Source organism: Sander vitreus, chromosome 9, assembly GCF_031162955.1.
Source record: "Sander vitreus isolate 19-12246 chromosome 9, sanVit1, whole genome shotgun sequence".
NCBI lineage: Eukaryota > Metazoa > Chordata > Actinopteri > Perciformes > Percidae > Sander > Sander vitreus.
This window is the reverse complement of record NC_135863.1, coordinates 19,293,120-19,307,197: the sequence shown is the minus strand read 5'-3', so window position 1 is coordinate 19,307,197 and position 14,078 is coordinate 19,293,120. Positions and strand designations below refer to the sequence as shown.

The 14,078-nt window shown below is 39.3% G+C and overlaps 1 protein-coding gene across 6 annotated transcripts in view; it reads left to right on the top strand.

Moving 5' to 3' along the window:
- Positions 1 to 14,078, top strand: part of rxrgb (retinoid X receptor, gamma b) — a 34,002-nt gene that overhangs the window by 14,387 nt on the left and 5,537 nt on the right. For 3 of the 6 annotated variants that reach the window (XM_078259091.1, XM_078259090.1, XM_078259093.1), the window contains 3 exons: positions 7,692 to 7,918; positions 11,034 to 11,178; positions 11,899 to 12,039. In XM_078259091.1, the coding sequence (XP_078115217.1) occupies positions 7,692 to 7,918; positions 11,034 to 11,178; positions 11,899 to 12,039 (513 nt within the window). The remainder of the gene's footprint in view (positions 1 to 7,691; positions 7,919 to 11,033; positions 11,179 to 11,898; positions 12,040 to 14,078) is intronic. The other 3 variants (XM_078259094.1, XM_078259092.1, XM_078259095.1) reach the window with 1 other exon arrangement.

Here is a 14,078-nt window from a genome sequence, read left to right as displayed (position 1 = left end):
GATAAATGCAGTTTACTGTTCAAAGTTCATTGTGGGACTGCATTTTTTTCACTATCGATTCAATTTGTCAATTATTACTTTGACAATTTTTTCTTTATAAAAAATGCCAGGAAGTAGTGAAAATGCCTTTGACAATTTCCAAAGCCCATGCTCAATTTGCTTGTTTTGTCCGACCAACAGTCCAAAACCCAAACATTTTATTTTATTTATGATTTTAAAAAAAACAGAGAAAAGCAACAACTATTGATATATGAGAAGCTGGAGACAGAGAATTGTTAGGAACTGATTTAAAAGTACGTTTTGCACCTCCCTTTTGTCCAGTACTGTATGTGGTGCCATTATGTCATTGTGCCATGTGTGTCAGTGCATATATATATATATGCACTATATATATATATATATATATATATATATATATATATATATATATATATATATATATATATATATATCTTATTCTGTGGGAGACCAGATAAATCATAAATCCAGATATAAATACAGTTCCTACACTATTGTCACCAAGACAAATCCTTGTATATATAGTTATAATGGTTTCACATCAGGAATGAACAATAAAATTAATTTAGCAAAATAGCCTATTTTAATACTATCTTACTAAATAGTTTACTCAAATAACTTCTATAACATTAAACTCCAAATCTCTACAAAACATCTAGTAAACTGTTCAGTCCAGAATCATTAACTGGTCATACTATAATTAATTAGGACAAACATATCAAAGGTGAGCCTGAAAGAAAATTTCATATGCTGAAAATTTTTTATTTTTACATTTATTGCTGTTGAAGCTAAGTTATGATGATTAGTGGACATCATCCATCCCTCAGATCTAACTTTAATGGTCTACTGCTGTTTTAATGGCATTATGCTAGTAGCTGGAGATTCACCTTGTCGTCCCCTCGCTGCAGTCATTTCTGAGAATGATCAGTGTAACTGCTGCAGATAGGAACTTTTTTTACCTTGGTTCAGGAGTTTGGCAACAGGCGACCTCCTTTGATGTGCACCGCCGGTGGTCAAAGGTGCCCTTCACTGCTCTGTCTGTTTGTTTTGCTCTCAAATAGGTGCTTGTGTTGCTGCAGCACTGTATAGGTTCACACAGAGACTGACAGGAAGCACTGGAACTAAATCTGTGTCTTATGATATTTCAGGCTGTCTATGAATAACCTCCCAGTGCTTACTAATGTACTGTCCTCTGCTGTGCAACGTGTGATAGGCATGTACATTCCAGAGGCTTCTTTGTGTAGAGGTGATTTACATAGAATAGAGATGGAACAGCCGGTTGAGTAGGGTCATTCAAGGATTGAGCCGCTCTGGGCCGATTTATGCTTCCTCCGCTGAACATGTTGGCCTCCTTCCACACAAACACAAATACACACTCCTTTCACAAAGCATGCACAACTCGCTGGCCATTCCCTTTTAGGCATTCCACCAGCTGACTGTCCATGTGTATAATATAAAGCCTGGACCGCAACTCTGGACCTAGACTGTCTTTAAGAGGATCTGTTTCAAAGCTATAGTGAAGATACTAGTAACATATCAAACAGGACTGCTTAAGGCATCCGTTGGTACTAGAGTGTTGGGAAGGGCTAAAGGCTTTTTAGGCTATTTTGGCGAGGGAAAAACTGGCACGGCCATTTTCAAAGGGGTCCCTTGATCTCTCACCTCTAGATATCTGAATGAAAATGGGTTCTATATTCACGACTGTCCCCTTTACAGACATGCCCACTTAATGCTACTCCAGTGCAGTTTTTCTCACGCAGTACTGTATAAATGTCTTATTTTCGCCTATTCTAAAATGGTGAATTTGAATATTTCTGCATGCTGGGGTCCCTAAACAGTCTAAGGATTGCAAAAATTGGGTATGACTGAAAAGCTGAGACTGTTGTGGATACAATGAGCCCAATGTTATTCATGTGGGATGATGTTAGACCCCAAAGTAGCCAATTCATTGTAGTGAATCAATTTTTTGAAACTTGACCTCACTGTATAAATGACTTGTTGTGACCTAGAGGATAATCACAGCCTTATAAAACTTTACAACCACACACTAGAGACCTAGGGAATTCAGAGGATGTATGACTTTTCTACGTATTGACTACTTGACAATAAGTAGTTTCTGAGCAGTTTCCAGAAAAGTAGCGCTCGCCATCCAATTGCCCCAACAAAAAAAAACCTTGTGTGATTGATATTGTTGTCAGACACTTTTAATTACAATCTGAGCTAGTCAGTGGAAAAAACCATCACTTTTAGAAGACAAAAAAAGGGGGCACAATTGCCCCATTAGGTTACATTGCAGCTCGGTTCGCACCTGAGCTGGTCACTGCGATCTCGCTCAAAATTTGACCAATTTCAAAGACTTTTGGTAACATCAGTCTATTAGACACAAATGCATGGGGAAATGGGGTCCAGGTTAAAAAAAAACTAAAACAAAAACAAAATTACCCTTTATTCACAGCATGGATTTTGACCATTTTCATAAATGTTTGAGAATTGAAATGGTCTAGAATCGCCACTGTTCTCGGCAAGAGCAAATTCTGTTCTTCTGATCATCTCGAAATCCCACACCTGGACATTTTGTGTGAGTACATTATTGATCAGAATCAGTGAATTTGAGTTGTGGTTGGAGCTATTGTCTTGCTTGAATGTCCTAATTTCAAGCTTATGAGAAAGTAGAAAAGTGTAGACACAATTTGGCACAAAAGGAAAGAATATGTACATCTATACACTGCTGCTAGTTGTGAGTTTAGTTTAAAACGGCGCCTGTCTACCCCACCAATCTGTGTTCTTAGTGTTTCAGATCTCAACCTTTATCTTGCCATCTTTTCATCTGGCCTAGGCAGAATACTTGTTGGTCTGCGAGAGCACATTGGCAAATTGTTGGCTGGAGTGACGATACCCCCGTTACTATGTCTCCTACTCAGCACTTCTAGAATAGAATAGATCTTTTACGAACCCCGAAGGGAATTTGTCATGCACATAAAGAGAGAGGTCAGTGCACAAAATCAGACACAGTACATGCTGTACAGACCTCATCCATTACATAAGCTTGTTATTTAGATGAATCTCTTCTCCAAAAAGCTGGGACTACACTCCCACCATTGTAGAATTTAAAACTAGGTAGTGCTTATGGACAGTAGCATACCGTTTAAAGGGTTTGGTGTATTTTACTACAATATATCTTGTGTGTCCAGTCAGCTCTGTGGGACAGAGGGAGGCCCAAATACATATTTTCCTGCCAGGGTTCACTCATAGAGGGTTGGAGAAAGTGGGCGAATAAGAGAGGGGGTGGAGGCTATAGTCTGCACTAAACAGGAAGTTGCACAACATCTGTTCCTTGGCACACAGAGAAGGAGTGAATGGCCAGCTGTGTGTTTTACAGTGTGTCCTCATGTTAAAAAGAATTGCTGCATCCAGGCAGACAATGTGACATTCCTCTCTGTTTCCCTATTCCTTGAAATTTGAAAGCAACTGTCTTGCATTACTCAAACTTTCCATTTCCTTAAAATAGAATCATATCCAGTGGAGAAGAAACTAATGTGGGCTTAATCGCTGCCAGAGGTTAAGTATCAGAGCAACATTTCAAAACTAAGTAAAGTATTTAGCAAACAGTTCTGTTTAACTTTCAAAATGCCTGCAAACTGAAGTCACAAGCAGAGATAGTGCAAACAGTATTTGTGCACACAAGCAATTATTTCTCAGAAGTAGACACCAAGAAACACATCTTTGTAAACATAGGAGATGTTCCTGTGACAGCCACTGCCTGTGGGCAAGTAGATCTTTTGAGATTTTCCATGAAGTTTATCTCACAGTGTCAAGTGAGATCCTTATTTGTGTATTCCATATAAAAAGCAGTTTCAAAGTGGTTACAGAAACAGGAAAGACCACATGATAGGATATGTGACATTCAAATAAAGAACCAAAGAAAGTCATAAGAGGTCAAAAGAAATGTTCACACTAATATGTACTCTTCCTGGTATGTCTAGGTGTTACACATGTCATTATCATAGGAAAATCGTTTTATTCACCCCCCAAAAATCCTGCACCTGATGATATGAGTATTAGGCAAGCAGTACCAACTAATTTCTCTTTACCAGTTAAAACTTAGAAACTGTGAAATATGGACAAGTAAATTTAAACTAGATGTCAAAACTAATTAAACTAGTTATTCTCAATAATGCTCAGCACATGATGGCTGCATCACCAGGGGTAAGATTTGAAGTCTTAAAGATCCCATATTATGCATATTTTCAGCTTATTACTTGTATTTTGGGTCTCACTAGAACTTGTTTACATGCTTTAATGTTCAAAAACACATTGTTTTTCTCAAATTGTTTGTCTGAATAAACCTGTATTCACCCTCCTTCTGAAACACCCAATTTGTGTCTCCCGAAAAAAAGCCCAGTCTGCTGATTGGTCAGCATTTCTGGGTCTTCCGCAAATGTGCTCTTGGAGTCTCCGCACCGTCTTTACAGCCAAGGAATGACTGTAATGGCACAGTAGCTGCACTTGATACACAAAATAATAAACAAAAACACAGATCAGTGTCACTTCTGCAATCATCTTACATTCATATCACCCAAATTATGTGTGCAATGTGCATCATATGGATGGGTGCACTGCATATGGGTAACTGTGCAAGGATAAAAGGCTTTCATCAACATCTACAACACAGCCTTGATGATGCATTGCTTGCTGACATATTATAAGACAGATATAATCAGGTCATCACAAAAACCACAAAGTCCTTTGTCAACACATTTAAATAATTGAAGAAAACAATAAACCTGAAAAGTAGCCATTGAAATAAAGTGCTTGATTTGTAATTTAAGACTGCCATGGTGCTAGTGGGGAAGATGCAGTGCATAGTCTGCATGTGAACTGCAGCGTCTCCAGTCTGTAAATAATGCCGGGAAAAAACTATCGGCGAACGCAGCAGATCTCACTTTTACAATATGGGACCTTTAAATAGAGTCTCCTACAACATATACTGATAAGTGTAATGATACAGATAAAGATGTGATAACAAATAAATAGAGCTGAGGTTGAAAATTGGTGAAGTTGACCTTTGATTTAAGATTAGATAAGCCTTTATTGATCCCGAGGAGAGATCATTACACAAAACAAGTCTGTATAAGTCTTCAGGCAGCATTGGTTGTAAAGAAACATAACTGAGTTTCCATGCAGAGATGGAGCACCTCTCATTCAGATGAAATCTTGAGGCTCGAGCAATTACAAATAGGGAACTCATGCTGCAATTGAAAGCATGTGAGGTTCAGAGCAGCTTGGAGCCAGAGAAATTATCAATAAAATCTTGTCTTGTTATTTACACTTTTAATCTGTTTGCACATTAGTGAGACAAAACAAGCTCCCTCTTGTTGGGCCGTGAGTGGCAACAGTGAATCTGTGCTAATATAAAATGGATTTTCAAGTGGCAAGGGGACTGCGTTATTGTTGAAAAGTTTATATTTCCTGAAAAATATATATAATACAAAATCAGCTTTGCAAAGGTATATTTTTGTAATGCTTATCAATGATGGATTGTGTGTTTTAATGGATTTCTGATCTCTGAGCATCCTGTTGAGCGTTATGGTAGAAAAAGAAGAAATATGACCTTTTTCATCTTTTAAGTAACCGTGTGTGTGTGTGTGTGTGTGTGTGTGTGTGTGTGTGTGTGTGTGTGTGTGTGTGTGTGTGTGTGTGAAAGTGGGGGATGGTGCACTGACACACAAGCTAAAGCTTTTTAATTTTTCTGAGCATTAGATCAGTCCAAATGTGCATAATGGTGGCATGTATTTCTTCATCAGTAACATTTGGCTCAGAAAACCCCAGTTTTATTCATTTGATTGAGTCATTGACATTAGCAGTGAGACGGACTGCTTATTGCATCTGTCTGTAACCGAACAAGCAGTGACAGACAGCCTGTGGCAGTATACAACAAGTACAGTACATGTTGGTCCTTACATGTGCATTCTGTATGTGTATGTTGGTATTTGTAGTATGTGTTGATGATGAATGATTGTCCTCACAACTGCAGCACATGCATGAATTTACACACCACGCCCTGTTACACAGTTGAATGACAGCTTTTCTAAGTAGGTCATCTATGTAAATGCCAGGCTGTCAGTTTACATCATTGGATGCAAAGCAAAGTCAGCATCCGCTGACCAAAATCAGCAGAGCTTCATCTCTCTGTGTAGCCATATTTACACAACACTGACTGCATAAATACATATTGCACGGTTAGTCGACAATATATTCTCAGAAAAGACAGATTCTCAGGCTTGCTTAAAGGTGCAGTAAGCAATGCTGCGCGAATATTGTTGATAGTTAAACTCAACTGCCATACAAATACAACAACAAATACCCCCCCTCCCCTTTCCCCCCTTCAGAATCCCCCAGATTCATGGACGGGCATTGCCATAGCAACCACTTCTGTTAGTGTCTCTGCTGACTAAACGAAATATGTCGATGTTAGCCCATGTTAAGTTGGATTAGAAAACTGTTGCTACTGCTGTAAACAGTAAACAATAGCTAATGGACGAGGTTAAACTGACCTATTGAAAACATCAAACAGTGAAACAGCAAAGCTAATGTTATTACTCACTTGTCCGTAACGACGAGAGCCCTCATCCATTTTCATTCCTTTGAAATCACGGAGGTTTCTGCCACGTTGAAACCATGGTTGAAACACCTCATCGATGTTAACAAGGCTCTTCCTCCTTTCCTGTTCATACAACTCCATTTTAAATTTGTATTCTATAGTCCTTTACCGCTTTTGCTGTTTCGCTGCCAACTCTTCTTGTTGATAACTCCTGGCCGGTGCTGCCTCCCCCCGTCCCCATCACTTGTTTGCACGCGCCATCTGGTGCTGATTGGCTGGAATAGTGTTATTTGGCTTGTGCACACTTTTCTGTTTGTTTTCCAACACAGCGCACACAGAAAATAGAGAGCTAGGTGACCATGAGGAGATATTCGCTGAATTTGAATAAAGGTGTATTAGATCAACATCGCTTACTATGTCTTTTAATCTATTCATATGCCGCTTATTTTAAAGTGTGATATGTTGTTGGATCTTAAAGCTGCTATAGTCAATATTTTTATATGGACTATAGCAGCTGGATTAAATTCAATCAAAACTATGTGCACTGTGAGAGTTTCCCCTTGTACTGACGAACCCACAGAAATTACTCAACCATGCAGCTCTACTGAGCGTTTTTGTGTTTTTCAGCTCATTGTTTTGGTTTTTACCGCCATAGATTCTCACTGCTGTAATAAGTGTTGTTTCCAGCCACTGCAAGCAGCTGTTTTCAGCTGAAAAGCTCTGATAAACCCACTGTGCACTACCTGCTCAGCACCAAACAGCAGTCTTTATAAGGCGCTTATATGTCAGTGTTTACAGCTTGCTGCGCTGGCCCGGAGTCACCAAAAAAATCACTTATTGCAGCTTTAAGCAATATGATTTATTTTGGATGTATTTTTAAAGCTTGGCTTGTTGTTTGCACATGATACACAAAGTTCGCCGTTCAGTAGGTCATTGATGAGGCCAAAGTTAGAAGGATTTGTTATAATGGATGCATTCGATTGTGTATGCGTAACTTCAACTGGTAACTTCATTGATATATTTCTATTCTGTGTCTCCTCATTCTTGGTAACACATTCTCTTTATCCTCCAGACTCGGGGCCAATGACCCACACCCACTCTCCTCCCATGGGCAGCATGGTCGGCCACCCGTCAGTCATCAGCACCTCCAGGCCCTTACTGTCCCCCATGTCCGGCTTGGGCTCGCCAATGAATGGCCTGGCCTCACCCTACCCCGTCATTACATCTTCTCTGGGCTCGCCCTCTATATCGTTGCCGTCCACGCCCAACATGAACTTTGGACCACTCGGCAGTCCACAGGTGAGACAATGCATGGGTGCTCTAATGGTCAACAGATAGCTATGGACATTGTCTTGAAAGGAACTTGAAGAAAATATACCTTTGTACTTAAAATTAATAGAAGGTTTATATTCAAATTATGTGTGAATTTGAGTTGTGATAAAATGTTGTAATTCACCCTCGGTTGGTTTATCCGTGATCCTTTGCCATGCCTTTCAAAAACTACCTCTTTAGTTACGTAAACGTAAACAATATTCAGAAAGACATTACGAAACATTAAACAAGGTGCTTTGAAACAGAGTTAATGTGTTTAAATTAGTCCTTAACACTAACTTTCTATTTATTCCTCCTAAGCTCTCAGCTTTAGTGGTTCATATTCTTTCAAATTTCTACCTTTGGCAAGCTCGGCCCGCTTTAAACTATCATGTTCTTTGGTCGATCATGTGCCTCTCAGTCAGGAATCTCCGACAACGGTCGGAAGGTTGAAGGTTAGGCATATCCAATGTGTTTGGCTGGCAAAGCTTGGCTTTCCTCTCTCTCCCCTACCCTTCTACTGACCTTTAAACTTCTCGCCCTAAAGGTTATCCCTGAGTTCTGTGTTACTGCTGTCATGCGGAGGGACTTAAGGCGCAGTCTGTCTATTAGCCTGTTAATGGATTACTGAGAGAACGGAAAAAGAGAAAAAAAAGCAGCCCCCATTTTCTTTTGATTTGTTCGCTCTTTCTCACCATTTCTCCTATTAATTTTTTTTTACCACACTCTCTCTTCCCTTGTTACTTTATGATACCTGAGTTGTTCATGATCCTGACACAGCTCCTTTCGCTGTGAGGTTGCATCTTTTAGATTGCATCAATAATAGACAGAAACACCATAAGACTGCCCTTCTTTTACTGTCTTGCACAAAGGACTACGAGAGAGAGAGAGCTAATGGAGCTGCTTTCTTTAAGTGGTCTCTTGAATGAACTACAAACCACACAAGGCTCAGTGCTTTGATGATCACCCGCACATACAGAAACACACATAGAGTGCTTCAGAGGCTGAATCGAGGCCAGTGCTGCAGGGCACAGCAGACAGTGATACGTATAAATTGGTTCAATCACAGTATGGATCTGTGCCTTAAGGGGCAGCCAGGGTTAATAATATTGTACGGACTAACCATCTTTTCACTGTTCGCCAACAGCAAGTGACCAAGACTCAATCGGGTCATTGTGCCATGCAACATCTCATACTATACTATTTCCTTGGGAGAACTGAAGTTCATGAGCAGTGCTGGGCTGACAGAAGCATGAGCAAATTCAATATTTTTGTTTTGTTTTCTACTATTATCTCGTTATTATCACTTTAAAAGGCCTGATCAGTATATTCTTATCATATAAATTACAGCCTTATTTACATAGATAAATGAATAGTTTGACTCATAGTGAAGAATAAACTATTTTTCAACTCATAATATGACATAATATGATTGCATTTCGATGTAAACAAACCTGTAACAGCAGTAAGAGTAAACATTCGAAACTCAGATTTGATATTTAGTTATGTCATATCGTTTCATTATGTGTACGAATACCTCAATAGCATAAGTCTGAGAGTGATAGCCGCTTCCACACATGTGCTTTGAGTTTCACATAGGAGGAGGGCGCTACATTTCCATGACCGATTTAATTACTGATTAATCATTTGGTCCAAAAAATGCCCATTACAATATCCCAAAGCCCATGTTGACATGTATCCAAACTGCCTGTTATGTCTGACCAACAATCTAAAACCCAATGACATTTAGTTAAAAATAAATAACAGTGGAGGCGCTTGTCTCTTGTAAACATTACATATATGATGCAGTGTGGTCCTCATAGCATGTGTTGTATAAAGAATGTATGATGCATCAATAATCCATATACAGTGCTTGTAGCACTTTTCTAAAGAAGTATGTTGTCTGTCTAAAGCGACATGTCTGAACAACTGTTTGAATGCACCACAAGTCTTTTCAATCCATACATGTGTAAAATGATTTATTTGTGAATATTCTGCGCTGAAGAGGAATAGCTGCTCATTATTGACTCACATAAGCAAGTACGCAGGGGGCTCAATGCTCATTTAAGTGTGACTGTCGGCCTTTGAAGCATCTACAGCAGGAGTTGTTTGCGGTGCAGAGTGAGCTCCAGGAAAACTGAAAGAAAAGAAAAAAGATGTCTTGTATACTCTCCTCTGCTGTAAGGGTCACAGGTCTGAGTTTAGTCTGCCATTAGAGGATATTCAGAAGAGAGTGCATATTGTAAATAAGTGATAGGAAGAGCCTGAGGTGACTGTGGGAAGGATGTCCTATATGCTACGCAGCATCAGATATATAGGGCAGCAAGTCATGTGTAGGTCGCCTTGTTGTTTCCACTCAGAGTGCAGATGTTTACAACAACAACTAAACAAAAACAAAAAATGCACAGCACAAAAATGGAATCCGATCTGGCGCTCATCAGCGGTAGAGGGTCAAAGGGCGAAAGGATGATAAGAGCGAAAAAAAGAGGAAACAGCCTAATTTAAGAGGTTTCAGAGGTGACATATGAGATGTTTTAATGTCTCAGACTCACTTTAATTCAGGTTTGAATTGTTGTAGTGCCATTATAAGGAGCTGGTGATTAATGAAAACAAGCATTTGGGCTGGTGAAACAAATTGTGTGTGGATCAGAAGTGCAATGTCTTCACAACTTTCACTTATTCTCAGAAATTGGAAGACCCTATACAGTAGCGCCCTCTGCTGTTTGTGTCTGAGAACTGCTTTTTCTGCACACGTGACTCCTCTCCTACTTCTCTCCCTGTCAACAAACACTAAAAAAACCTGTATGACAAGCCTCTGACAGAAGCCTCTGCACCACCCACTTACCCAGCATGTGATCACACCCTGCACTTTCACAATAAATGGTGTGGGTTGGGAGAAGAAAAAAATATTATGGGTGAGCGGAAGACAAAATGTGAAATGTGAAAATAGAGGAAGGGGGAGAGTGTCATGAGATGGCCTCTGCACTTTTCACTCTTACTTCCCCTGCCGTTTCCTCCTCGGCTCTGTTTAGTTCAGTTCTGGCCACCTCAGCTTCAACTCTTTGTCTCTGTTCTCTGTTCTGTCTTCCTGTCATACTGTCAGATGAACTCTATGAACAGTGTTAGCAGTTCGGAGGACATCAAGCCTCCGCCGGGCCTACAGAACCTGGGAAACATCAACTACCAGTGTACGAGCCCCGGGGGAATGTCAAAGCACATCTGCTCCATTTGCGGGGACCGCTCCTCAGGTAATGTTAGAGGGTGAGGAGGGGGAGAGGGAAGGGCAAACAAACTACACTACACTCCCACTCATCACAAACATCGCCGCCCAGATAACTGAAGGAAAGATAAGAAAGACAGATTGATTTCAAAGTTACTTTTCAGGCATTTTGTCAGTTTTATCATTGCAATGTTGATTTGCTCTTTGATAACCTTGACTGTAAAACTTGTAAAGTTATTGTACCTGAAACAAGAAAGCACCATGGAGAAATACCCCAGCTGTTAAAAGTAAAGAGAATGCATGAAAGCTGAGCACAAACGGAGAATAAGTAATCCTCAGATGTATTACAACATCTTTAAAGAGAGGATCCATATTCACAATTGTGAAAGAAATGAGGCCAGACAAACCTTTTTCTCTAACGTTAACAGGAATATTGTGCCTTGTTTACCGCTGTTGTGAAGCAAACTAATCCCCTAACATGGTTAGCCACTGACATCCTAGCTCTAAATGAGTGTTTGCAACTTTTTCTAGTAAAAAAAAAATCTGAAAAATATCAGAGTCGCTATAAATTCCTCCATGTCAAACAATAAGAACCAGACGGCAGCTGCAACCGCATAAAAACAATTGGGCGAGATTGTTAACATTTAAAGCTCTGGAGGATTTAGTGAAGCATCTTAATTTATCCACCTGCTATCATGACACCCTGCCAATCAGCTCTTTCAAAAATGTTTTCACTCACTCCTCTCAGGCATTTTTCCAAAATCACTGACAACTGCAGTTGTTAAGCCACTTCTAAAGAAAGGCAACCTGGACAGGTTGAAAGATTTCAATCTGGCTTCAGACCTCATCACAGCACTGCTAAATGCTATTCATCTGAATACGGATTCAGGTAAAACATCAGTTTTGGTGCTGCTTTATCTCAGTGAGCCTTTGATACTGTGTGGGTGTGATTATCTGGTACAGTCCTCAGTTGGTTCAGATCAAATCTCAAAGGCTATGTTGTTGTGATCGGTGTTCATAAATGCCTTGCTTAGCATTTTGGCTGTTGCTAAGATCTCTTAATTGATTTTTGTGTATTTACGAAGGGTTTGTCATTCTGAAGTGAAAGGCTACATGCTTTCATATAGTGATTCCAAAGATGTACCCAAATACAGATTTACCATCTGGGGGCTGTTTCACAAAAGCAGAATTTATAAATCCAGGATAACCGATAAAGTGAGGCTTGACCTAGTCTAATCTGTGCATCCTGGCCAGGTGTGTTTCACGAAGGCCAAGCCATGCTGAGGAGGTGCGACAAGGTCGAGCCAGGCTGAAGTAATTTGGATAGATGCACGTTCACGGCTTTCTTTAACAGACCGCAAGATCGATCACAGATTTACTGATGCTAAAATGGAGAATACGCATTGTACATACTTTACACAGAGTGAGCAGCAGCTTCTTATGGAAGCATGATAACGTGAAACACATTATTTGTATAAAAAAAAGAAACATGGGCGCTGTAATGAAACAGCAAGAGAAAGCGTGGCAGACGATCGCAAACCAACTGAATGCGTAAGTAGCCTAAATATATACATTAACTGACCACTGCTCTGAATTGAGTCTCCCAATTCATACCATTCAAGGATTAGGCTACTAATCATTTGCACAAATGAACAGTTGTACTCTTTGCCTTAAAAGTAAGCAGAAGATAATGTTACTCAGGAAATTTACCATGAAGATCAATTTTCTATAATGCTAGAATATGACACGTAAATATTTCTTTCACTCTGTTTCTCCCTCTCTCTCATGGGCTAAAATATAAATTACCTAAGTCATATTAACTTCCACTGCTCGCTTTTTATGCAAAGTGTACAACTGTTCATTTTTGCAAATGACAAATGACTCATTGAATGCTTTCAGTTAAGAGCAGTAGTTCATAAATGTATTATTGCTATTATTTGCCACGCCTTTCTCGCATTTTTTTTTCTTTTAACAGAGGCCAAGTTTCCTTCTCTACATATTATGTGCTTTGCTCCCTCATATATATGGACATAGAAAATAAAGACACTGAAGAAATTGGACTCTAAAATCTAGAAACTATGAAGATAATTAAGTGATTAATTCCATGCACACTGTAAACATGAATGTAACAGAGTGATATTTATTAGTTATTTCCCCACAGCAAAATATAAGGTCAAAAACCATTGGGGTGTCCTCTCCCTGTTGTCACATGAATGTACAGTAGCCTACAACACTAGATAGTTACTGGTCCAGTGAACTAAGTCTATAATTTGGGAGGATTGTACAATTAGGATATGTTGTTAAAATTGTACAATCCTCCCAAATTAAAGTCCCAGTTTACTGGACAACACAAATTGTGTGCTAAGAATGCCAAATACAGTGCACATGGAAGTGGAACAAACATGATCCTTTATTGTTAAAGAATAAAAAAAATATTTCAAATAATTCAAGGTGCATTGGTCCACTATAGAAACACACATGTACAGCATTGTATGTATTGCCCTTAGTAACAGACTTCATTTAAAACACATTTGAAATGTTATCAGCCTTTTCTAACTATCTCAACAACTGCCATAATATATTCATCAAACTTGTAACAACAATATGAACCATCTTCATACAGCAATATAACAGTAACAATGTCACTGGAATAATTATAAAAAATAATGGTCACAACTTTAAATAATAACAGTAGTTAACTGAACAGCAATATGCACCTGTTGTATTTTAATGCAGGCTGATAACAATAAGGTAAAAGCACTGCTGAGTGAACAGAAAAGGCAGCAGGATTAATAAATCCTGGCTGTTAGCCTGGTCAGGAGCAGGCTAGCTGTACAGAATACATCTCCATGGTAACTTAGGTGCTTCTGCCTGCTTAATCCCTTATCTTGGTTTTGTGAAATAGCCCTGTGGTCACCTTACATGTTT